The 27,657-nt window shown below is 35.9% G+C and overlaps 1 protein-coding gene across 1 annotated transcript in view; it reads left to right on the plus strand.

The window, feature by feature from the left end:
* LOC141335203 (transmembrane protein 132C-like) overlaps positions 1 to 27,657 on the plus strand; it is a 184,154-nt gene that overhangs the window by 137,510 nt on the left and 18,987 nt on the right. The window contains exon 4 of the mRNA XM_073840583.1: positions 15,546 to 15,689. Within this exon, the coding sequence (XP_073696684.1) occupies positions 15,546 to 15,689 (144 nt within the window). The remainder of the gene's footprint in view (positions 1 to 15,545; positions 15,690 to 27,657) is intronic.

Raw genomic sequence — 27,657 nt, forward strand, 5'->3', positions numbered from 1 at the left:
AGTGCCGTCGCCTCCGCGTCAGGAACAGAGAGCGCAGCCACCTCCGCGTCAGGAACAGAGAGCGCGGTCACGGCCGCGTCCAGAACGGAGATAGTGGTCGCCGCCGCATCAGGAACGGAGATAGCGGTCACCGCCGCGTCAGGAACGGAGATAGCAGACTCTGCCGCATCAGGAACAGAGAGCGCGGCCGCCTCCGCGTCAGGAACAGAGAGCGCGGTCGTCTCCGCGTCAGGAACATAGATAGTGGTCGCCGCCGCCCCGGGAACCGCCGCCAGACAAGCGTCCTCCACTGCCCAACGAGCGTAGATGGCCGCCATCCACTCGAGCACAGCCGCCTCAACGACCGCCGCGTCAGGAACCGAGATAGCGGACGCTGCCGCCTTCGCCGCCCAACGAGCGCAAATGGCCGCCATCTCCTTGGACACAGTCACCGTCTCCCTGAAAGGCAAAAAAAAAAATCCTCCCCGCTGGACCCATTCTTGGAGTCTGCATTCTGTCACATTTGATAGGCTGAGAGATGGGGTCTGGGTCCAAATGCAGGTGAGGATATACTTTAATTAAATTAACACAAATAAACAAACGAACAAACCAACAAAAGGCCAACACGGCACAAACACGACTAGAGCAAGGCAGGAACATAAACATCGAGGACAGGATACATGAAATAAGAAAACATTGCAGACTCACAAGAGTGGTGGGAGAGTGGAGATTATAAAGTCTGTGGTGATAGTGAACAGCTGTGGAGGAAACGAGTGTCATAATCATAGACAACAAGACAGGTGTAGACAATCAGGGGAGTGCAGTGCAAGATGAAGGGAAACAGCGACCTCAGGTGGCTGAGGGAAAACCCGCAGCCCAGAGTCATGACACATTTATTTCAGATAAATGTTCTTCAGAACTTTTTATTCATCAAAGAAACCTGAAAAAAAAATCTACTCAGCTGTTATTAACACAATAGTAATAACAAATGATTGTTTGACTGGAGTAATGATGCAAAAAAAAAAAAAAAGCTTTGAAATCACAGGAATAAATTACATTTTAAAATATATTCAAATAGAAAACAGTTATTTTAAACAGTAAAGATATTTAAAAATTTTACTGGATACTTTGGATCAAATAAATGCAGGCTTGTTGAGCAGAAGAGACTTTTTTAAAAAGCATTAAAAATCTTACTGTTCAAAAACTTTTGACTGGTAGTGTAAATGTCTTTCCTTTTACTTATGATTGATTTAATGCATTCTCGCTGAATAAAAGTATTCATTTCTTTATTGAAAAATAAAAAATCGAACAGATCCCAGTCTCCAGGGGCTCTGCCTGATAAAGACCTATATGTGGTTGTTAAAAAAGTTGATTTATTTCTAAAAACGAAAAAGAGATGTAGTTATTGTATGTAAATAAAGTCAGAAAGAAAAAGAAAAAGCCTCAGGCAACTAAGGCTAGTGCAGAAGACTTGTTTCTTTCCGTATACCATAATTAGTAACTTTTTATGTAACAGCAGCTAACGTTTGCCCAACAGTGATTAGCACATACAGGAAATCAACTGAACCGCAGAAATGTGGGACACAGGACTTAGCGACTCGGCTTGTCAACAATAAGCCTTTGAAATCGTGAGACGGGAATGCAGCCGCATACAATGGTTATGAAAGACATCTCCTAATTGGATGCTGACATGCTCAAGTGAGCTGTGTGATACAGGAGGAGAAATGTAATGAATCTGCTAATTAGAGGTTAACTTGAAGTGTGCGTACAGCTGTCAGAAGAGTGTTTAGTTTTATGCTGATGACCACATGCAGCTCCTCAGCTCCTCCCACTTGTTTATCCAGCCATTATGCGTCATTTTTCATGTTTATTGTTAGTTTTGCTTGATGCCTCGTGCCAAAGCGTTGATGGCCGACAGTATTAGTCTGATTTTTGGCACAGCTTCTGCCTACTTGCTAGCTTGTTGTTGTAATTATTCAGTTTCTTTAAGGGTGAGGGCAGTATAGGAGTTAATTGTTTTCTGCTGTGACCTGCACATTTCACCAGCGCTTTTACAAGCTTGTATTTCAAAGCTTAATTACGGTCAGTTACGAGCTGCCATCGAGGCCTTGGAGGTGAACCGTGCAGCTAGATGTTTGTGACCACCCTGATTTTATGGCTGTTTAGCTTTGTATTAAATACAAGATGAAAGCCATTGCATTTATAGCAGGTGCACAGCACTGATAATGACAGGCAGCGGTGATGTACTTAGACACAGTGCATTGTGGGGGATCAGGTGACACAGCTGCCTACCATCGGGAGTCTGTTTATTTTCATTGGAGTTTCGGCTTCCAAGTTTGAAGTTACGAATAATTGGATAGTTTCTCTTACAAAGCAACAAAAATGACCTGTCATTGTAATTACACTGACATTTACTGCGACCTCTTTCAGTACCAACCTGCCTTACCATGGCATTCACACCCTCCTGTTCCAGTTCTCTGAAGGTCAATAACTCCCAAAATCCAAATTGCACCGGATCGAATCGTCTGACATTGGAAGCACCCGGACATGACGCTGTAAAATAATTAGAGGCATCTATCGATAGTTCCTAAAGTGTTAATGTGCCTTAATTGAGTTCTATTTATAGTGCACATGGTCTCCATCCACTGTTTAAATAGGAGGAGAGCGCTTTATGCAGTTTCCTGATAAATCCATATTGACAGAGGCAAATGTAAGACCATTATCCTCAGATCTTTAATTAGTGGTAAGCATCACTATTTTTTAAAACCCCTAGTATTAAAGTACATGTGCTTCAGGCATTAATGATACCTCAAATTATGCAGCTTGTTGAGAACTTCTTGTATGTGCTTTATCTTTTTTAAGCAATTGCACTTAAAATCTTAGGATGCATTTATAGTTTTACAAATAATTGTAGTGTTTATTTACATATGGTTGGCAGAGGCTATTTACATAACTCTGCCCAGCAAAGTGTGGTTGCACTAGACAACATTACAAAAGACAACTGTTGAACAACACTTCCAGTAGAGTAGCTGATTTTCACATATCACATAGAAAAGTAAGAAAATTAAGGAAATAATTAAAAAGTGGAAAATAAAGTGCCTAATGGGTGTTTTTTTTTTCAGTTAGGGTTAGGAAAAGGTGTAGGCAGGACTTTCCATTTAGTCATTTTAAAAAAAAGTGATTATTTACGCTCAATACGTTATTGTTTTATAATGTACTACAATAATGAGGTGCAAATGCACTACTAAAAGTAGTAATACACTACTAAATGTTTGGGATCAGTCTTTTAAAGAAAGTCTCTTATGCTCATCAAGTCTACATTTATTTGTCAAAACTACATAAAAAAAACTATAATATTGAAAAATGTTATTACAACGTAAAATTCTATTTTAAAATACTGTAAAGTTTAATTTATTTCTGTGATGCAAAGCTGAATTTTCATCAGCCATTACTCCAGTCTTAAGTCTCACATTGTCCTTTAAAACACTCACTCTAATATGCTGATTTATTATTAGAAATATTTATGTTGGCAACAGTTGTGCTGCAAAAAATATTTTTTTCAAACCTGTGATACTTTTTTAGGATTCTTTGATTAATTAAAAGGTAAAAAGAACAGCATTTATTCAAAATAGAAATCTTTTCTAACAATATCAGTCTTCTTTGCTATCACTTTTTATTGAACTCTATTTTCTATTGTTCTCTTTACTTTTATTAGTCAAAGAATCCTAAAAAAGAGTGTTTTTTTTAAGAATTACATAACAGTGAATACTGTAGAAATACTGAAAATTCAGCTTTGAATAATAAATTAGATTTTAATGTATATTAAAATAGAAAAACGTTATTTTACATTGTAATAATATTTCACAAAATTACATTTTTCTTTCTGTATTTTTGATCAAATAAATGCAGCCTTGATGAACATAACTTTACAAATCTTACCGATCCCAAACTTTTGAATGGGAGTGTATCTGCCACTAAGGTGTTATAAATAGCATGACTACTATTTATTGCGAAGTTACATAGTTTAAATAGAATATGTCACTATTTGCACTTAGTGTAAATATCATATCACTAAGAAAATGGCTATTTTCACTAAGTGTAAATATAATTTGCACTTCTTGTAAATAGCATCTATCACTCAGAAAATATGCTATTTTCCCTATTGCTATTTTCCCAAATAATTTCTATTTCAAATTAATGCTGTTCTTTTGAGGAGCATTAAAGAATCCTAAAAATAATGAGCACCACAATTGTTTTCGACATTAGTAATAGGAAATGTATTTTGAGCACCAACTCGGGATATTAAAATGATTTCTAAAGAATTATCTGACAAAAATGGCTGCTACAAATGCAGCTTTGGCATTACAGGAATAAATAGAATTTTAGAATATATTATAATAGAGAACAGTTCTTTTAAATTATAATAATATTTCATAATAATAATATTTTACTGTATTTTTTTATCAAATACATGTAAATGCAGCCTTAGCCTTGTTGAACACCAAACTTTCAAACAGTAGTGTCAAAATCTTTTTACACAAGAATTTCAATGATGCAAATTCTGAGCGAGTTTAGAGCTTGATAGAATCTCTTGTTTAATTCTGCTTTCATGGTCTCTCCTGCCTTGTGCTACTTGTTCTGTCCCGATGTGCTACAGATACGGCGCTGCGGTGGGGAATCTACTTGGATTAGTTGAATGATGCAGGCTTATGGTCCTTCTGATGCTTTATTGATTCGGCTTTGGTCAGCCTCCGGAGAAGGCTGCTCTCTGGACTGCAGTGACGGATCCTGTTGTTTGAGGGTTTCGGTTCAGCGCGTCCTAAACCGCAGTCTGTGTGGTGAGGTCATTTGTGGTTGTCAGAGTAATTGGGCAGAGCACAGAGGTTTGAAAACACACCACATCCGCAATCAAATCTGCTGGATCATTTTCACAATCATATTTTTAATCAGACCATTTTTACATGCAATTAAAATCATGATTTGGCTCAAAATCATTCAAATTTCACAGCTCGGAGGTTCATTAATAAAACACAGATCACAACCCTTTCATTCACCGCAACCAATTATAACAAAACTTGCTATCCTCTGTCCAATATCACATGTCTCCGTGCTAAAGGCATCTGATTGATGGTTTGTTATTTACTGTGGAGAAACTTCAGCCTCTGTACACAGACATTCTCAGTTTTATAGCTTTCGCGTTCGTCGCCCATTGCCCATCTGATCCAATCCTCCATCCAGCCTCTATTTAGGGGAGGAAACACGACCCATAAATCACCACTGTGCCCACGGACACCTCTCTTCTCTTAACGCTTTGAGATATATATGGGCCCGTGCGCTATAGCTGCCGTTATGGCAGGAGGAGCTCATGGAAAATTGGATATCAAGGCAAAAGGGGAAAACAGGAAATGGGCTTAAGGATCGCAATGTGATTGGGCCTGGGGGCAAGAGAGCAGAAATTAGCATAAGACGCACAGTAGGATACTGAGATTGGCCCAGAACATGACAGCTGCATAGTAATTATTGCCCCTACACTTTTCTCATAAATTCACAACGGGCAGTTGAACACTGGCCCTTTTAATGGCACAATTCCCACAGCAGTCTGGGAGGTGGAAGACTAGGTGCTGAAGTATGTGAAGTTCAGCTTCGCATTTATTTTCTCCATAATGGACAGAAACGCATGGGGCTTGAAACCTGAAATGTCGGTTTATTTTCAGTGTGTTTATAAATGTTTCTAATTAAATATATTGATCCAGAGTGGCCTAGACTGAAGTTCAAGGTATATCTTTATCTCACGCCATCTGTTTGTTTTTTAGTGAGGATTCATTTCATAAACAACATGAAAAACTAAAGCAATTTCTCATTTGCAAGATAGTGATGATGTACTGGGGTGGAGTTCAGCCAAAATTGATCTTTCTTTCAATAACTTTTTGTGAGAAAAAGTCCAGAATTAAAGTCAATCAATTTCTCTGCTTGTTAAACCAGGAAAGTTGAATGAGTTCAGTGAAGTTTGACTTAACAGATGCTTCCAAGCTTAGTAAGATAACAGTTTTGTCCTAAATTGAATTGGATATTTGATGCCCTCATTTTTTATTTAAAAGTGAGCTCCAGGATTTAAGATTTGTATGGCTTGAAATAGTGTAAATTATATCTCTAGCTGAAATATGTTGTAGAAAACCCATTAAAGATTTGTTATTTAAAAAATCCACATTGTTTCATACATATTTTGGACTATAGGGGGCGTCATTATTTCGATGATGTCAAATGATTGCACTCGTTGAGCTATTGGTGAGACCTGTTGATATTTTTTACTGCAACTCAGAATAAATTTGGAAAATAAAATACTGATACAATGCTGCATTGTGTGGCTTTTGGTTGTAATATTCAGTCGAAGGGCAACAAGAGAAGCAATGTAAGTTTTCACTGCTTTCCAAGCGATAAGAAGAGGAAAAAAGAGTGGGCAGATGCCAGTAGACAAATAAGACTTCCTAAAGACCTACGTCTCTGTTCTTTCCACTTTAGCCCTGTTGCCTTTGAGGCTTTTAGTAGACCACAGCTACTGAAAGAGCATGCAAACAGCAGAGACAAGTAACACTAGATGCCATCCTGGCAGGATATAAACATGCCAATGCTTGCCACAGCCATTTCACGAGTTCACGCTTGCATATAATTAGCCGGAGAATAGTAGTGCATGTTTGGCGTGCTGTCCGGTGAAGGGCTCCGAGCTCGGGAATGGCTCGAACCCAGAGTACCCCCCCATAGGAGTAGTGAGAACTCGGAGTGAGGAGATGGGGTGGTGGAGGGTTACTGATAAACCGTCAAGTGAATGGAGGTGAGTCAGCTGTATTTAAACCTATGGCGCTGATTGACTTGAGTGGGCTCCTCTTGTGATGTTTACGCTAAGTATCTGACGCGCTTCTCCCGAACTTTGTTAATGAAACATCATTTAAAGGGGTCATCGGATGCCCATTTTCCACAAGTTCATATGATTCTTTAGGGTCTTAATGAAAAGTCTCTAATATACTTTGGTTAAAAATTCTCAATAGTAGTGTAAAAAAAACACCCTTTTACCTTGTCAAAATCAGCTCTCCAAAATTTCAGCTCATTTTAAGACATGGCCCCTTTAAATGCCATCGAGCTCTGCTCGCCCCACCCCTCTCTGGGATTATGTTTACTTTAGCCGCATTTAGCCACGTTTATCGGTGAAACTTGCCAACAAGCAAATTATTAAGAAAGGCCATTTGCAAAGATGCATAAAAAACCCCTTATACTCACTTCTGCTGTGGGTGAAGCTGCACCACGAATGATTCACACGAACATGGATGCATATGTAGACCGATGATTGGCGCTTTCCATTTAAAAATGAAGTAACATTAACCTCTGCGTCTTCAGCGGCTCAGATGTTGGGAGTAAATGACGACTCAACCAATGCTGGGGAAATTACCGAAGACTTTAATTGATGGAAAGCCACCTCCTTCAATACTGAGATTTACTGTATGCCTTGTCTTAATAAAATTGATTATAACTGAAAAATTACACAGAACAGAACGAAATGTTATTATTATTTTATATTAAGTTAACGAGTAAACAATTTAATAATGCAACTGAAAACATAAGGCCATTAATATGACAACTAAAAACAACAACAAAAATAAAATTAATTCCGCAAATTCAATATTCATAATTCATTTTTAGGTGTTGTCAAAACGTCAGTATTGTACTGTACGTTTAAATGCTGAAAACAGGTGAGTAGGCATATTTCTATGTTTAGATGCTAAAATATGTCAGTATTGTATGTTTTAGTGCCTGGAAAAATGTAAATGTAAGTCTTGAAAAACACACTTTACGTACAAATTATCATGAGATGACGTTGCAATGGGAATAAAACTGGCCCACTCATCATCCAGTTTCTGCCTTCGCCACTGCCCCATAGTCCAAAATATGTATCTTTTATGGGTTTTCTACCACATATTTCAGCGAGAGACATAAGTTATGTTATATTAAGCCATACAAGCTTTAATAAGCAAGCGCTGCTTTGTTTATGTTTCATATGTCTGCGTTTATCTCGTATATCTTTCTTTTGGTTTCTCCATTTGAATGACGAATATAAACTAATAAAAGCTGCTGATATAGACAGCTGAATATTTTCATGCAGGCACAGAGCGCACATGTTAGTTTGCAAACGGCTGTAGTCTGTGCGGTGTGTTCAAGCATAGCTTTTTGTCCAGACGCTGCCGACACAAGGCGACAACACCGTCTGCTTTTTTTGCCTCTAGTTCTTTGAAGTCGGTCTTCATACAGGGTTCATTATTCATTCCATTCAGTCAATTCATTCATTCACAGGTTGATTGAATTATTTATTTTCATTTTGTATATATTTAAATATTTAAATTATTATATTACATCTATGGAGTCTAATTTACATTGAATTTCTTTTCCTGTGTCAAAATGTGTTCCTGTAGCTCTGCTCGCAGAGCATGATCAAATTCTTGGATTGAAATCTCAGGAAATACATGTTCTGGCAAAAATGTTTGTCTTGTATGTGCTGTAAGTAGCATTTGAGAGAGGCGACTGCCAGGTGCATAAATATAAAATGCTGATTTACATTCTCACCTTCCCAAGAAAAATATGAAATGACCAACCCAATTAGCGTACTGTATCTTCTCATGTAGATGTTCAAATATATAAAAGGAAAAATAAGTAGGCCTAATGTTTCAGTTTCCAGCTTGTTTTTGATGTCTGTGTTAATTATTTTTTAGAACAGTCTGCCAAATTACTAGAGGAATCTGCAAATTGAGTTTAGATTAATTACATGTTATCTCTATGCCTGGTTTGGTGTGTCTAGTTTTGAAGTATACTTCATCTAGTTATGATTTCTTTGCTTCTCGCAGTACGTTTATATCGAGTTAGGAAATGGGTAAATTGTTGGTAAATTGTCAGCACAGAGGTGTAAACATGGTACTGAATATGCCGCAGTTGTTTCACTACAATCCCGACAAAAAAATTAGCTTCAGAATTGCTGGCCCACAGGGTTTGGCAAATCTGGAAATAAAATCCCCTAGTTTCAGTTGCTAGAGCCCCTCTGTTACAACCCACTCACACACACATCAAGCCAACCTGACAAAACAAGTATCATCGCATATGCCAGGTTATGCAATAGAGAGAGAAAAATACATGCTCTCACAGATGTCTGCGTGTTTAAACATTATTACTGCAGGCTTGCATTTATTCAAATGTGCTCTTCATTCTACAAAGAGACAGTTTTTAGATGTATCGATATTTGAGGATTTGTAATGCCGCTTTTTTCCCCTCAAGATTTCCAATGTGACTTTCCTTTCGTGTGTGTGTGTGAATGCAATCTAATGAACTCTGAAAATGGACCCTGTTTCAATATGTGGGGTAAATAAGAAAAAAACATTTGTTTATTGATTGTGGGAACAAGGAATCTGAAATGTTTTATTAGATCCAATAACCCAGTCAGTGGTGAATGGAACTAAATGGATGGATTTTTTTCTTACTGCTCCAGTCGATATCGCCATTACTCATTCACCATAGTAAAACTGAAGTGACTGACCCCTAGAGGAAAGTAGCAAAACTACATGCTACTTTTGTCATCCTTTTTTTATTGAATTCAAACTTTAACAGAAGATGTCTAGAGAACACTCTAAGTAATTTTTTTTTGGCTGATTCTGGGCCTTGAAAAGTTGCATTGCTGTCTATGCAGGGTCAGAAACTCTCAGATTTAATCAAAAATATCTTGATTTGTGTTCCGAAGATGAACAAAGGTCAAACGGGGTATAACAAAGTGTATCGTATTATGAGGTAATGGTCAATACAAAGTGCTAGCATACTGTAAATTGAGTACAGTGACACTCACTCACCTAAAAACACGGTGCATCTACATTGATTCAGATGATCTTTTTGGGAAGTCTTTGTACATTCCAATAGGATATCTCTTTGTCGCATGTTGTTTATGTACTAATCTTTGTGAGAGGGGTTCTTGTGCTACACAGATCCAATCAGTCATCTTTGTCCCAGTATAAAATGCATTCGGCCCATACTGGTGACCAGTCAAAGAGCGTAATCCATCCCTTTGTCTGACCCAGCTCGTGCGCCGCTGCCGCACTTCCCATTTGACAGAGATGATTTATAATGTCACGCTGACACCCGTGAAGTACGAGCCACCTCGCGCTGTAACGGCATCATTCTGTTCTCCTCCACTTGAGGAGTGTGAAATTCATTAGCTGAATGGTTATAAAGAGATTAGGAATGTGACGTAATGGATATCAATTATGATTTATTCAGTCTGGTTGCATGAGAGAGCTGCAGCTGGATCTCTTGAATATGAAGAGGCGTGCAAGAGTGTGTGTTTGTATGCAGTGTTTGTGTTTGTGTGTCTTTTTATGCAAAAGCAGCTCATTCATGCCAAGACTCTCAGAGAACATCACTACTTCCTGTCTTTTAGCGGCTTATTACTGATGTCATCATACAAAATTGGTTTCATATTTCACTAGACGAGTTTTGTTGAGCTGTGTGGTTGTCTGGCTAGTAGGTAGGTTTGCATTTTTTTTTTTTGCTGGTGTGTCATAGATATTTTTAGTTGTATTTTTTTGGCTTACTTACAGAGCCAGTAAATTTGGTATTATATATTACATATTTGTGAAGTTTTGTGTATGAGAAGCCCACAACATATGTTGTTTTGGATTAAACACTATAATTTATTACAATAGCATATGTAACAGAACTATAAACAAAACTATCACTCAAATTAATTACCAACAATTCTTTATAGTCTTTTTTTGTTTGTTTGTTTGTTTAGTGGGTTGTTCATGAGTCCCTTGTTTGTCCTGAACAGTTAAACTGCCCCGGTTCTTCAGAAAAGTCCTTCAGCAACAATGACTGTATGATTTTGAGATCCATTTTTTCACACTGAGGACAACTGAGGGACTCATATGCAACTATTACAGAAGGTTCAAATGCTTACTGATTCTTCAGAAGGAAACAATGCATTAAGCGGGGGGCTTGATTTGTAGCAAAGTGGAATAAAGTAGATATGAACCTTTAGCCCTCATTCATTGTTTATCTGTCAGAACCTGAGATGAAAAACTGCTCATGTGGCAGCCAGGTATATTTTTTCTCTTCTTCTATCGTGTCTTCTCTTTTATTTTTCTCTGATTCCCACACACACACACACACACACACACACACACACTGTTGTTTTCTCATTCTCTTATTCTGTAGGTAGCTGTAGTTGTGATAGACTCCTGATAGACCCTGTTGGTGTGTTCTGGAGATCGGTCAGGTTTCTGCCTTTCTTCTTGATTTTAATGCACATTTGTGACCCTGGACCACAAAACCAGTCTTAGCACAGGTAAATTTGTGGCAATAGCCAAAAATACATGGGTCAAAATGATAGATTTTTCTTTTATGCCAAAAATCATTAGGATATAAAGTAAAGATCATGTTCAATTAAGATATTTTGTACATTTCCTACTGTAAATATATCAAAACTTAATTTTTGATTGGTAATATGCATTGCTAAGAATTTAATTTGGTAAATTTTAAAGGCGATTTTTAAAGAGTTCTTGCGATTTTATTGCACCCTCAGATTCCAGATTTTCAAATAGGTGTATCTTTACTAAATATTGTCCTATCCTAACAAACCACACATTAATGGAAAGCTTATTTATTCAACTTTCAGATCTTAATTGACTCTTATGACTGGTTTTGGGTCTAGCTTCACATTTAATGCCTAAGCTATATAGGGCTTAACATCTGACAGTTTCCTAAAATCACAAGTAGAGTTCTGCATTCTTTAAAAGTCAGTGAAGCGAATGCACTAACCAGTTGTGATATTCATAATTGGTATTTCCATGTAAAAACCTGTTTCTTATGCACTAACCACCTGCAGTCCAGTTTAACCAGGCATTAGGATAGCGGTGTGGGAGTTTCAACTGTCAGTGTAAACATGCCCATATTTATGCAAATTAGGCTTATAGATTTGCACCGTATTCACAGAAGTAAGCACTGTTTACTTGCTGCATTTAATGTCATACTGAAAGTAGCTGTTTAACAAAATTGTTTTGAAGAGATGTTTGTATACCTCACATCTAAGCAGGTTATTTTAATGTAAGCAAAATGCGTGTGCTACAAATGAGCATTTTTGAATAAAAATTTCACATAATCATAATCAACATTTTCAGCCTTGTTTGTACAAACTACTGTTCAAAAGTTTAGGCTGGTAAGATTTTATATGTTTTTGATAATCTCTTATGGTCACCAAGGCTGCATTTATTTGTTTAAAATATACAATAAAACTGTTCTATTGTGATTTTTTTTTTTTTTTCTTACAATATAAAGTAATTAATAACTATTTTCTATTTCGATATCTGATATTTTAAAATGTAATAATCCTATGATGGCAAAGTTGAATTTTCAGCATCATAACTCCAGTCTTTAGTGTAACATGATGTTTCAGAAATCATTCTAATATGCTGATTTGGTTTTTAAAAAACATTTCTCACTATTATCAATGTTGATCAGTGTTGTGCTGCTTTGTTTTTTTTTTTTTTTTGTGAAAACTGTTAGTTCAGGATTCTTTAAAAAGAAAGTTCAAAAGAACTGCATTTATTTGAAACCTTTTCTTTTTGCAGAGTGTAGAAAAGTTTCATTTTTGATCAATTTATTGCAGCATTGCTGAATAAAAATATGAATTTATTTAAAAATATATCTTAGTAACCCCAAACAGTAGTGTAATAATACTATTTACATTTGTGTTTCATGTTTATTACATTGTATAATATGATGCAAATATCGAGTGACTAGATTCAATATATGCAATTTCTGAACAGTTATCTTTTATGTGAACATTTCTTTAGAGAAACACACGCTGTTTTGGGTTAAACACCACAATTTAACAAAATATACTATATTGCCAAAAGTATTGGGACATCTACACTTCTCTAAAGAACAGGTTTGACTAATTATAGTAATTTCTATGTTTCAACAAATCTTAATGTTTAGGCATATCGTGCTATTCTGGGGGATTGTGTGCTTCTAATTTTACAGCAACAGTTTTGACAGGACCCTCTTCAATTCTACCATGACAATGCCTTTGTGTATAAGGCAAGTTTCCAAAAGAAATGATTGATTTAGTCAGTGTGGAAGAACTTGACTGGTCTGCAGAAAGCAAAGATCTCTGGTGTGACTTTAAATGCAGACCTTGAGCCAAAAACTCATCACCAAACACCAATGACTTGTACATACACTATATGGACAAAAGTATTGGGACACCCCTTCTTTAGAACAGGAGAAGGCAAAACTGGCAACAAAGATGGAAGCAATTCATTTATTTATAAATTGTATTTCCATCTTTGTTGCAACCATTTTGAAAGCGTCAAAAATGACTGTACCCATAGTCATTGGTGTTTGGTGATAAAGTTTTGGCTGCATTTAAAGTCACTCCAGAGATGTTCAGGTAGAATTAGGACTTTGCTTTCTGCAGAACAGTCAAGTTCTTCCACACTGACTGAATCAATCATTTCTTTTTGAACCTTGCCTTATACACAGAGGCATTGTCATGTTAGAATAGAAAAGGGTCCTGTCAAAGCTGTTGCTATCACATTAGAAGAACACAATCCCTAGAATATCATTATATGCTTAAACATTAGGATTTGTACCCATGGAAATTTCTACAGTAGTCAAATCTGTTCATTAGAATGGGGTGTCCCAATACTTTTGGCAATATAGTGTATCATATGCAACACTATACAGAGCTATAACACCATACAGAACCATAATAATCACCCATATTAATTACCAACAATAATTCTTTATAAACCTTAAAACCCTGAAATATTATTTATTAAAAGCGAGTTTTAAAGAATATATTTAAAAAAAAAATCAATTAAACGGAATGTACCACTTATTTTAATTTCGAATCTCTCTGGGTCTCTGTGTCTCTATTGGATGGCGTTGTAATGACTCATTATCGCTATGGATACTGCGATAACTGACCTCTCTTCTCGTTGTAATTACCAGCCTTTTCATAAAGCTAAAATGTCAATTACGGCCACGACCGAGCCTTCTCCGAGCCCTCGCTCTCATTTTCTGTCTCTCGCGCTTTCTTTTCTCTCCAATAAAGGAGTGTTTTCTCCCGAGAGAAATGTGTGCTTGTGCTAAATATTTATGTGGTAAATACTTGAGGAGATGAATTTCGAGAGACCCAAACCCACATGAAGACCCATTAACCCTCTCTGAATGTGATGAAATGATTGCATAATTGAGAATATGATAATTAATCTCTGTCAAAGCCGAGCAATCGTGAGATATGAAACATCACAGTGCCAGCCGGCATCAGCTTTACATTAGAGAGGCTTGCCTTCCCCTGCGCCTCAATTTATTGCAGATTGTTATTTTCAAATCAATTTTTCTGTGTTTGTGCTGGATTTCAGCTGTTCAAGTATTCCATCCAACATTTTAATAATATGAAAGGACAGGGGTGAAAAGTTTCCAAAAATTGATTCCAAAAAAGTTGCAGATGTATTTAAAAATCCATATAAATAAGGGCTGTCAAACGATTCGATTTTTTAATCTTATGAATTACATGATGTGTTGATTAATTAATCGAATTAATCACAAATCGCACATAAATTTTGGCTGAGAAATTACCCTTGAAATATCATTTGAAATCATTATAGCCTTAGATGAGAAAATAAGTGAACAGACATTACAAAAGTTGCTTTAGAAAGAAATATTTCGATTAAACAGTTCATAAATTATAATAAATTGATATTTATTTTTTAACATATATTTAAATATTAAAATGATTAAAAAATACTTTTTAACATCAAATTAAAACTGCAAGTAGGTGGCAGCAACTTACTTAATGAGTCTTAATAAGTGAGTCATCCAGTCATTAATTCAACCAATTCGTTCAAATGACTCATGATTCATTCAGAAATTAAGCAAGTGAATGTCTTTATGAACTGGTCACAGAATACAGAAATATATTATAATATATAAGTATACACTACCAGTCAAAAGTTTTTGAACAGTAAGATTTTTAATGTTTAAAAAAAACTATCTTTTTTATTTAGTTTTCTATTTGAATATATTTCAAAATGTAATTTATTCCTGTGATTTCAAAGCTAATTTTTTAGCATCATTACTCCACTCATATGATTCTTCTGATTTACTGCTTAAAAACATTTATTATTATTATATATTGTTATTATGTTGAAAACAGCTGAGTAGATTTTTCTCCAGTTTCTGTGATGAATAGAAAGTTCAGAAGAAAAGCATTTGTCTGAAATAGAAATCTTTTGTAACATTATAAATGTCTTTATCATCAAAAGTATTAATTTCTATAATTTCTTTCCCCCCTCCCCCCAAAAAAAATATCCTGACTCCTTTGTGAGTAGAAGAGAATTGTTTAAAAACATTAAAAATCTTACTGTTCAAAAACTTTTGACTGGTAGTGTATATAATTGGAATATTATGATACATTTTTCTATGATTAATTTAAATGTATATATAAATTCAATCGCAAATGTCTCTCTCTCACATAGGACACAGAGATCCTGAACACAGCGATTCTGACAGGACGGCGTGTTGCCATCCCGGTCAAGGTTGTTACTGTGGAACAGGACGGAACGGTGAGAGAGGTTGATGACTCCGTGACCTGCATCTCCACAGATGAGGATGTCCTCAAGGTGAGAGCCCACCTGTTTTATCTCATGGTACCTTCTTCATCCTCTGCCCCCCGCTTTCCATCAAAAGTTTAGACAGGAGGGAGGCCTTGCATTGCTGATAGATTTCATCTTGCAAAATGTAGAAGCGACAGGTTCCAGGGTGGCTCAGGGAAGCCCAGAGTGGCGGCAGATGAACAGACAAGAGAAACAGCAGGTGCCTGCGAAAGCCGTTTTTTCTCCCGCAAAGCTTTTCTTTTTAGTGGGTTTGAGTTGCAAAGACATTCAGGAAGTATTCATGCTCAGAAATGCACACACACATACACACACACACACACACACACACACACACACACACACACACACACACACACACACACACACACACACACACACACACAAAAGAAAAGACAATTCTAGAACTGAATAATGGTCTGAAAGACAAACGCAAGATGTGTCACATGAAACGACTGAGCTGATGCAAATTAAGACATGAAAGGTAGCAGAACCAACGAAAGAATGATGGAACTATAGGGATGAAAAATTCTGATGTAACAGGAAGAAACACCTTCAAATATAAACAAACCAACCACGTCATACCCGTCTGATTATTTATTCAAGTATTGTTCAACTTGTGCAGTATATACACACAAATGCACACTGGTCATTTTACTTGACTTGTGATGTATTTGATCTTCCTGTTTGTTGTGTTTCATTTTCCTGACCAGAGGTGATCTTCTAAGGTAACATTCACATAAGCCTCAAAACAGCTCAGTGACAAAGGTGCTGCTTTTCTGAAAGGGGTTTCCTGTTCAGACTGTCTGACAGCTGAAACTATTTAATAATTCGTAATAAATTATATATAAATATCAAAAAATATGTGACCCTGGACCACAAAACCAGTCTTAAGTAGCACGGGTAAATGTGTAGCAATAGCCAAAAATACACTGTATGGGTCAAAATTATCAATTTTCTTTTATGCCAAAAATCATTAGGAAATTAAGTAAAGATCATGTTCCATAAAAATGATTTGATTAGTAATATGCATTGCTAAGAACTTAATTTGGACAACTTTAAAGGCGATTTTGTCAGTATTTTGATTTTTTTGCACCTTTAGATGACAGATTTTCAAAAAGTCTCTTAGGAGTGCTTGATTGTGGCAAAAATCACGATTATTTTGGTCAATAATGTAATCACGATCATTTAACATGATTATGTTGAGTCAAAAACTTTAAATTAGTGATTAATTTAAAGATAGCAATACAACAGAAAAAAGATACAAAAAAACAAAACAAAAAAACAGTGCTTTAAAAAAATACTGAATACTTTTATGCAAGTCTTAAAGGAGAAGTCCGGTGTGATATTGACCTAAAGTGTATTGAATCATGATACCGAGTGTGAACGTACCTTGCATATCTCATCTCGGTTTGTGTCCTGCAGTCCGAAATCTGGGGTTAGTTAGCCGACGCTAATAACAGGTTGTCAATGAGAGTGAATAGGGCATCGGAGTAGCCATGTAAATAAATCACTGTTTTATGCCATTTACGAGGTACAAAGTAGCTCCACACTTCATAGGTAGACTTCCAAAGGCCCTGACATTTAAAACGAGACATTGAGAACTCATAAAAAGCACCGGTAGTTTATTTACAAGAAGATTTATACAGACAATACCTGGAAGAAATTTACCGGCCGCCGCCATCTTGAATTTAGTCACGATAAGTCGATTGACGAGCAGGAAGGAAACTACAACCTGATAAGTTGATAACCTAATAAATTAATTCCTGCTCGTCACTCGACTTATCGTGACTAAATTCAAGATGGCGGCGACCGGTGATTTTACTAAGGGGAATGTCTGTATAAATCTTCTTGTAAATAAACTACCAGTGCTTTTTCAAAGTTCTCAATGTCTCGTTTTAAATGTAGGGCTCTTGGAAGTCTACCTATGAAGTGTGGAGCTACTTTGTACCTCGTAAATGGCATAAAACAGTGATTTATTTACATGGCTACTCCGATGCCCTATTCACTCTCATTGACAACCTGTTATTAGCGTCGGCTAACTAACCCCAGATTTCGGACTGCTGGACACAAACCGAGATGAGATATGCAAGGTACGTTCACACTCGGTATCATGATTCAATACACTTTAGGTCAATATCACACCGGACTTCTCCTTTAAGTAGTCTAACAGCCTACTACAGAAATCGAATGTAATTATTTGAATGTAAAATAAAGCAGCGTCTTCACTGTAAGAATTAAACATGCTTTGTTTCTTGTTAAAACTACAAACGTCCTTCATTCAAGAGCAGTGAGTGATTTTTCTCTTTGTATTTTTACGTTTGATTAATATTAAGCACAGAGACGGCAAAAGGAATATTATTTGTTGACGCTTTAAGAGCCACACGGATCCAATATACTGTTACACACGTATTTTCATTCTCAACTGTTTATGATCATTTAAGACATAACCATCAATCAATTTGAAATAATTTTGTGTGTATTTGAGAACAGAACAGCGCAAGTTCTCTTTCTCGCTTTTAAAAACACAACTTCGAAGAAACATTAATAAATTAAGCATGTCCACTTTTATGAAAGTCACGTTACATGATTTTGCTGATTTGCATGAGAAATTTGGCTTTTATGGAGGATCGTAAGCGCACCACTGGAAAGGGGGCGGAATGGGGCGCAATAATCGTTTCATCTCGATTACCGTATTATTTTATGATTGTTTGAAGCCGAAATCGAAACTGAATTTCGCTTTAATTGCACAGACCTAGGTCGAATATTATCCTACTGTAACAAACAATGGAAATCTTATTTATCCAGGTTTCAGATGATGTATAAATCTCAATTAAAAAAAATTATCCTTATGACTGGTTTTGTGGTCCAGGGTCACATATATTAAATAAGTACAGCCTTGGTGAGCATAAAAAACTTCTTAAAAAAAAACATGCCAACCCTAAACTTTTGAATGATATTTTTAGCACTTTAATTAGCATGCTAACATGGTGGTTTAGCTGTTATAATAAAGGGAGGTAGTGTCATTGAGTACTCTACATTTCTTACTCTGTTTCTTTTGTAAAAGATAAAAAACACTTTATTTTTGGATCCGACGGTCAATTTTGCCCTTGGGGGTTGCGTGAAAGTAGCATCAGAGTCTGCGTTGTCATGCTCTCCTGAGCTCTGAGCTAATAACTGAACTTTCCGTGATGCTGAGGCAATTTCCATTTACAAGCAGCAATATGTAGTTTAAATACAATCAATACCCGGTAACAATGAAAAACTCATTCCAGAGCTTTAATGCAAAGTTGAACAACAGAGCGTGTTATTAAGGGAATTACAGGACGCTCATTTTCTGTTGGTGTAGCGAAGGGGAAAAAAAAGAGCATCAGGATAGAAGAGAATCTGCTTCATGACAGAAACATGTGGTGGGGAAATTGCGGCAGGTGTACCTGTCTACTTGCGGGTGTCATAAAGATGTGTGTTTGACCTCCGGCTGACATGCGTGACAGGTGTAAACAGGAAACATGACAGCGTTGCAACCGAGGACGAGATCCAGAAGTGCACCGTCAGGATAAACTCAACTACGGGAAATGTTCACAAGGCTAACATAGCCCAGCCTTTTTTATACCAGGGGTCTTCAAACTTTTTGGGGCCAGGGATACTTTAAAGGGGAGAACATTTTCTAAGGACACCCTCATAATTATAACAGCCATTAAGCATATGCTTGCTACAATTTGTACTCCTGCATGCCATTAGAACTTCTGTTTGAATCTTTCTGGATTCCGTTTTAAGTTTGAATGGTTAAATTAACTTTAGTAATTAAAAACTGTGTCTAATTATTTGAAATCAAACAGTTTAACATCAATTTATCAGAAGTTTAGCAATAATATTTTTTAGAACCATATGAAATGAGCCCTTATTTTTTTCACAATTTCAGTATTTAGCTTTTTAATTCTTCTGGATTCCATTTTAATGGTTTAATTCACTTTAAACAATTAAAAAGTATGTCTAATCAGTTGAATCCTTAACTTAAACTTAATTCATTAAAAGTTTTAGAAATTCTGTGTTGTTTGTTTTAATTTTTCTGAATTTATAAAGGTAATCGAATGTAGGCATAAAACATTCATAATGTAATATTTTAAAATGTAATCGAATTGAAAATTCCTTTTATTTTTTTGGCAAAAACAACAGATGTTTACTGTTAAAGGGGACATCAGATGCAGAAGAACATTGAATTCTTTTTTTATCCCTAAAAAACCTCAGTTGACCTGAAAAAACAATCTCAATTATTAAGCTGTTTTGATTTTCTGACATCATACTGCTCAGGCCCCGCCCACAACCACTGACCGTCCGCGACCAGTTGTACATTTCCGCCATTTTCTCCACCCTTGAGCAGTTGTAGCAACAGCTGTCTCAGAAGCAATGCAGGTGTTTTGTAGTTGGGTGTAAAGGATGAGTGAACACTGATGATGCAGTGAATTAGTTTTGACTGAGATTGAGAGGGGCGGGGTGAGCAGTAGCTCATTATCACATGCACCGAAATGGGTAGCTGTGAACAGAGCTGTTTTTGACAAGGTAAAAATGATGTTGTTTTACATGACCATTGAGGAATTTTATACTAAGTACTGTATGTTGCAGACATTTCGTGAAGACCCTAAATAATCGTACCAACTTGGAAAATGGGGGCATCCGATGTCTCCTATGAAATTAAAACATTGAAGAAAAAATTGGGTGATTAATCCTTTAAAAATAATGGTTTAATAATAGTATTGTTATTACTACCACTACTACTACTACTACTACTACTGTGAGAAGTACATTCTGCTGTACATTAGTTTATGTATTTTCATGTTCTCATATAGTGAGACAGCAGATTCTAAAAGCACCACAGAGTCACGAATGCTTGAGTGCACTCTTAAAAATACAGGTGCTTTAAAAGGTTCTTCACAGTGATGCCATAGAAGAACCATTTTGGTTCCACAAAGTACCATTCAGTCAAAGGTTCTTTAAAGAACAATCTCTTTCTTACCTTTTATAATCTGAAGAACCTTATTTCGCCACAAAGAACCATTTGTGAAACAGAAAGGTTCATCAGGTGTTAAAGGTTCTGTAAGAAACCATTTAGACAAAAAAGGTTATTCTATGCCATCGTGAAGCACCTTTATTTTTAAGAGTGTATGTGTGTAGTAGATAAAACCACACCATTCATTCACACAGAGATGTGCAGAACGTACAGAATTTATCTTTAAATAGCAATATTTTTTCTCTTTCTCTTCACCATCATGACATTCCAAACCCCATAAGACCTTTATTCATTTTCGTAACACAAAATTAAGATATTTTTTATTAAATCTGAGAGCATTCTGACCCTGCATAAACAGCAATGCAACAACCACGTTCAAGGCCCAGAAATGTAGAAATGACATTGTTAAAATAGTCCATGTGACATTGGTGGTTCAACCTTAATTTTGTGAAGCTATACGAGAATACATTTTGTGCATGAAAAAAAAAACTAAAATAACGACTTTATTCAACAATTTCTTCTCTTTCATGTCAGTCTCTGCCGCATGTAATTACATTCCTGTCTATGCAGGTTTAGAATGCTTTCTTATTTCATCAAAAATATCTTAATTTGTGTTCTGAAAATGAACGAAGGTCTTATGGGTTTGGAATGACATGAGGGTGAGTAATTAATGACATAATTCATTGTTAAGTGAACTATCGCTTTAAAATTGTACAGTCCTACTTTTGAGTTATTCATCCAAATTTTGCCAAATTCTGTGACACTTTTTTTTTACGTGGACATCATAGGGCCGTAAAATTATTTAGAAAAGTAGATTATGGCTGAAAATACAGCACTATATGCATGCAAACAAACATTCCTTTTGAATGGCAATGTGTTAATTAATTCAGGGTTGAACTAAAGGATGTCACCCTTTATAAAAGATGTCACCTTGTCACATCGCCACCCTGCAGGTTCAGGTGTGAATGCGATCTTATCTTTATCGTCGCACGCTGTGGTTAATCAGTTCCGCGTTTTTTGTGGGTTGAAGGGCTCTCGTAATGATGGCTGATCAAATAAATAAAGGAGCCGGCTAAAGAGATCCCATAGGCTTTAGCGCTCAAATCCCACTGTTTAACCAGCGTCTGTGAGAGCGAGGCCACGGCCTTAATTGGTTCCTGTGAAGACTCCCTCAGTAATGTCTGCGGTAATTGAATTTGACAAAGAACAAGCAGGACAGAGGCATGGAGGAAGGGGTGAGAGTGTGTGTGTGTGTGTGTGTGTGTGTGTGTGTGTGTATGTATACACACTCAGACACATGAGGACACACAAAACAAAGAGGATTATAAATAAATCTTTCACATCCTCACCCTTTTTTCCCTCTGTCTTTCACATTTTTTTTTTCTTTCGGTTGTAACGTGTTCATTTATTGTGGAAAATGATTGGATTTTACTGTATCTGTGCTGGCGGAGACATTGCAGGTGTCCTCTATGTAAGAGAGAGTGCGGTGCGGAGAGGTGTACGGTGCTAATCCGTTTAATAACTCATTCACTTTGCAGTGACAGGCGGGCAGATATCCGGCGAGCCCATAATCGTGTAAAACTGATCAGGTTAGGAGCATCAGCCCGCTCCTATTCTCAGGTTCAGCTGAGCTGGACAGGAAAAAAAAAAAGTTTTTTAAAAGAGAGGGAAAGAGGCTTGCAGAGTGTGTTCAATTTTAATTATTTCTCTTGAGAAATCATTACTTAGATATGATCAATCTTTCATTAAGATTAGAGTCATTTTTCTAAATTGTGGTTGTGGATCCAGTGGTGATTATTTAATTTATTTTACTGGAAACCCTCCAGATCTTAATATGAGGGAACTTTATGATGACTCAATTTTTGCTGCATTTTTATTTAATTTTTCCCCCACAAATCTGGCTATTTGGCAGTTTTGGGTGTCTATTTTAAATACAGTTAAAGTCAAAAGTTTACATAAACCTTGCAGAATCTGCAAAATGTTAATATTAAGAAGGATCATACAAAATGCATGTTATTTTTTATTTAGTGTATATAGTTTACATATAGTCCACAAGAGAAAATAACAATTAAATTTATAAAAAACTATGTTGTTCAAAAGTTTACATACACTTGATTCTTAATACTGTTTTTTTTTTTGTTTGTTTTTTTTTTTTTTTAGTAATAATTGTTTATGAGTAACTTGTTTGTCCTGAACAGTTAGTCTGCCCGCTGTTCTTTAGAAAAATACTTCAGGTCCCACAAATTCTTTGGTTTTTCAGCATTTGTCAGCACAGGGACTCAGATGCAACTATTACAGAAGGGTCAAACACTTCAGAAGGAAAAACGATGCATTAAGAGCTTGGGGGTGAAAGCTTTTGAACAGAATGAAGATATGTAAATTTTTCTTATTTTGCCTAAATATCATATATTTTTAAAAATGTACTACTGCCTGTTAGAAGCTACAGAAGATACTAACATGTTTTCCAGAAGAGAAAATAACTTACATTTACCCTGATCTTCAAATTCAAGTTTTCACCCCCCTGGCTCTTAATGCATCGTGTTTACTTCTGAAACACCGGTCTGAGTGTTTGAACCTTCTGTAATAGTTGCATATGAGTCCCTCAGTTGTCCTCAGTGTGAAAACATGAACTTCAAAACACATACAGTACAGTCACTGTTGGAAAGGGTTCAATTACATAAATATGCTGAAAAACCAAAGAATTTGAGAAACCTGAAGGATTTTTCTGAAGAACAGCAGGCAGGACAAACAAGAGACTCAAGAACAACTATCACAAAAAAAAAAAAAAAAAAAAAAAAAAAAAAAATATATATATATATATATATATATATATATATATATATATATATAGAGTTGTGGATCATTCAGGTAACAGCACAGTATTAAGAATCAAGTGTATGTAAACTTTTGAACAGGTTAATTTTTATAAATTTAACTATTATTTTCTCTTGTGGACTGTATGTAAACGTCTTTCATGAGAAATATCATATTCAGGTCAGTACTAATTAAATAAAAAAATGAAATGCATTTTGTGTGATCCCTCTTATTTTGGTAAAATAATGAACATTTAGCAGATTCTGCAAGGTGTATGTAAACTTTTGACTTAACTGCAAATTATGTTTTTATAAGTATTTAAAATAGAAAATCACTATTTCACAATATTAAGTTTTTTTTCTGCATTTTTAATCAAATAAACAGAGCTTTGATAAGCAGAAAAGACTTCTTTACTGTAAAACATTGCAAATCGTACTGATCCAAAACTTTTGAACGGCAGTATACGTATCCAGTTTGTTATCGGTGTTAAATACTAAGCCTGAGTGATTTTTGACATGGTTAGAAAAGAATAGGATGTTATAGATCATAATCAGAAAAATTTCAATATAATATGGACATAAACTGCTTATGACCCCTATAAACATCACAGCCGCTAATCAATCACCACGACGCCCTTTTAAAACTATATAGATATAGCTCCTTTCTGAGCTCAGGATGTACAGTGGATATGGCTAAGCTCCCATAATACTGCCGTCTCTGCCCAGTGGACCCGTAACTCACAACTAATGGACCTTGTGAGACCCTCCCAGGGGCTTTTTCCAGCTCTGGTAATAGCCTTTGACCTAACCTTCCTCCTTCTGAGAGCCCATGTGAGAGAGTTGGGCGGAATTGGTTAACCTTCCTCCCCAAATCCTCATCTTCCCAACGGGAGCTATTAAATGCCTTTTTTAAAGCAGTATCTGCGCTCACGTGTTAGCCAATGGAATTTAAACACATGACAGGATATTATTTGGACACTTTGCCCCACAATCCTTGATAAAACGGCTAAGAATGCGTACGCACAGCTTGAGTTCTTGTGTATTTGTATATATCATCTTCTAAGCAGAATACTGTGAGTTATCTGACATGCAGCACTCTGACAGACATATGGAAACTTTTTGTTATGTTAAAGGTCTTTTCCCCTGAATTATTCAACAATATGCTGTTTTTCCACCATAAACACCTTAGAACAAAGCGTCCATCTGTGTGTGCACAGATAAACTACTCAGACAGACGCTGTGGAAAATGAGACTGACATAGCTGCTGGTGCTGTGCTGTGATGGCAGTATTTTCTAATCAGATATATTACAAGAGATTCACTTCACATGATATGATAGCATACTGTGTAAGTAACCAAAAACACACGCTCACACAGATGGAAGCAGTGCTTTAACGTGTTTATGAGAAACAGTGGCAGATTGTAGCTGAGATGCTGAGGTATCAGAAAAGACAAGTCCAGAAGTTGATTTGCAGTGTTTGACTATTAAATGTTTTTTTTTTCTTTCACCTGTTTGTAGAAGCAAACCAATCCGAGTTGGTTTGGGGTTTTTTGGTTTCTGCGTTGCTGCTCTATTTTCAAAGGACACTATTTGTGGGAATCTTTTGACTTGTCTTAACGAAGGGCTTTGTTTTTAGTTCATCTCCCAAAGAGAATATGTTGATGAAGGTTCAGACCACTAATAATAATATCAGACATATTGGGGACGCCCATGACTTATATACCTATGCAAATAATATGTAAATATGCCGCATATCAATTTTTGAAAGTTTGAAGAAGGCCTGGCTTCCCATTCTAGGACAAACTGACTCGCGGAAATCAACCCGCCTGCCCCAAGTGTTTCAGAGAGTCACAGAGGACTTAAGACTTTCAGCATTACTCTCACCCTCATGTTGTTTCTTACATTTATGCTTTTTCGATGCATTTCAGGTGACAGGTTCAAATGTTCACAAGCATGAATGAAATTTGAAAGATATGTAGTGAAGGGAAAGCTTTTTTTAACATAGTAACTTGCAGTACATTTTCAGTATTGTTCTTACAAAGTTCTAATAATTTTTTCTTTTTTTCTACCAATTTTTGTACCATTTTTGCACATGGAAAAAAATAGTTTGTTGAACACATGTTGACACATATAGGGTAAGTCGTCTGAATAGAATCTGCCAATTAGCAGCCTATTATGCTTTTCGAAAAAATTTAAATTTTATTTTCTTAATTGACATTTTAAAATGTAAAATTCTTTACAGTTCAAATTGAAATAGTATTTTCTTCATAAACACATATCTTAAAGCTTGTGCTACACACACACAAAACATTTAAACAATTTGCCATTTTTGTACATGAAAAAAAAGTGGAAAAGTGAACACACATTGACACATATGGGGTAAGTTGTCACAATAGAATCTCCCATTTAGCAGCCTATTATGCTTTCCAAATAAAATAAAATTAAAAATATTAATAATAATAATTTAAATGATAAACAATTTATAAATAATGGGATAAATATTAGATACATTTATAAGATAAATATTAGATAAAAAGATAAATATTACCAAATATAAGGCGAGTTGCCATAACGGAATCTTTCATTTAGCAGCCTATTATGCTTTTCAAATAAATGTCTATTTTATTTAAAATTTACATGTTAAATATTTTCTTCATAAATACACACCTTTAAGTTTGTGCTACACTCACACTCACACACAACAATTCTCCCATTTTTGCACATGGAAGTTTTTTTTTTTGTTGTTGAACATGTTGACACATATGTGTAAGTTGTCACAATGGAATCTGCCATTTAGCAGCCCATTACGATTTTCAAATAAATTTAAATAACAAAATAATCAACTTGATTGATTAATTAAAATGCAAAAAAACATAAATATGAGTTTATGTGGATAAATATTTATGTAATTTGCAATCACAAGTGTTAGATAGCAATGTTTAAATACTATTTAGATTTATAGAAATAAAATAGAAAAATAAAAAAATGTAAAAGATAACACACATTGTATTTTATGAATATTTTATGATTGAAATTCAGAAAATGGTGCGCAAAACAAACTGAGTAGTGTACTTTCATTGTGACAGCTCCACTTTCTATTCACCTTTTTTGCATGAAAACATGTTATTTTGAGTTCAACAGAATAAAAAATTTACATTCAGGTTTGAAATGTGGGTGAGTAAATAATGACATTTTTTAATGTCTAGCTTGAATGAACTATTCCTTGTACTGTAAGTACAAGTTTGTGAAATAAAAATGAGTGCAGATTTGATGAGCCTAAGAACTGAAGAGTTTGTGACTCACTAATGCCTGGTGATTGCATGCTCTAGTGAAAAAAAACCATTTTCATGGTGAATAAGCATTTAAGTGTATTTGGAATAAGCTGAAACCACATCAACAAGAATCTTGCATGCAAATGGAAAACTCTCTTATTGATTAAAGATCTAAGACTTAAGGTTAGCATCACACTTTTGAACTCTGTTTTGCCTCTCTCTCTTACTCTACCTATTAATCTTTCTTCGCCTCGGTGTTCCTCTGTGACGCTCTGATCATTTGCAGAGCTTTTAAGTCCCACGTCATGAATGCAAGGAGACAGGCAACGATGAGCGCTATGATCAATCACAAAAAAAATCTAATTATGCTAAGCTAAGTACTTGGAGAGTGAACATAAGGAGAGAGAGAAAGGTTTATACTATGTGGGTTTAATATCAGAAATCTTACTCTGTAGATGTGCATTTTGAGAAATCACCTAAAGGGGAAGATTGACAGATGAAGTTTTAAACTCATAATGTACGTTTAACAGTGCCAAATCCCCACACAAGGCACTATGGGAGTCTCTAACCGCAGGCAGTGTCACATTTAGAACCTGGAATCTGAATTTATCGCCTTCTGCAGTGGAAATGCTCGAAATTCAAATTCAATTACACTGTAAACTCTTTGGAAGAAAGGCAAGCTTGGATGAGTTGGTAACTGTAACTTTATATCAGTGTTCATGTGAGTGAAAACTAGTTCAGAGACCCAGCACTTCTCAGCATTAATCTAGTTCATGGCTGTGGGTTTGGTTTATTGGTAAGGACATTTTTAAATCAGGTACATGTGCACAGATGTTCAAAATTCTGCTTTTTTTGTGATCATTTGGTATATAATCATTTGGTCT

The sequence above is a fragment of the Garra rufa genome, chromosome 5 (assembly GCF_049309525.1).
Source record: "Garra rufa chromosome 5, GarRuf1.0, whole genome shotgun sequence".
Lineage (NCBI taxonomy): Eukaryota > Metazoa > Chordata > Actinopteri > Cypriniformes > Cyprinidae > Garra > Garra rufa.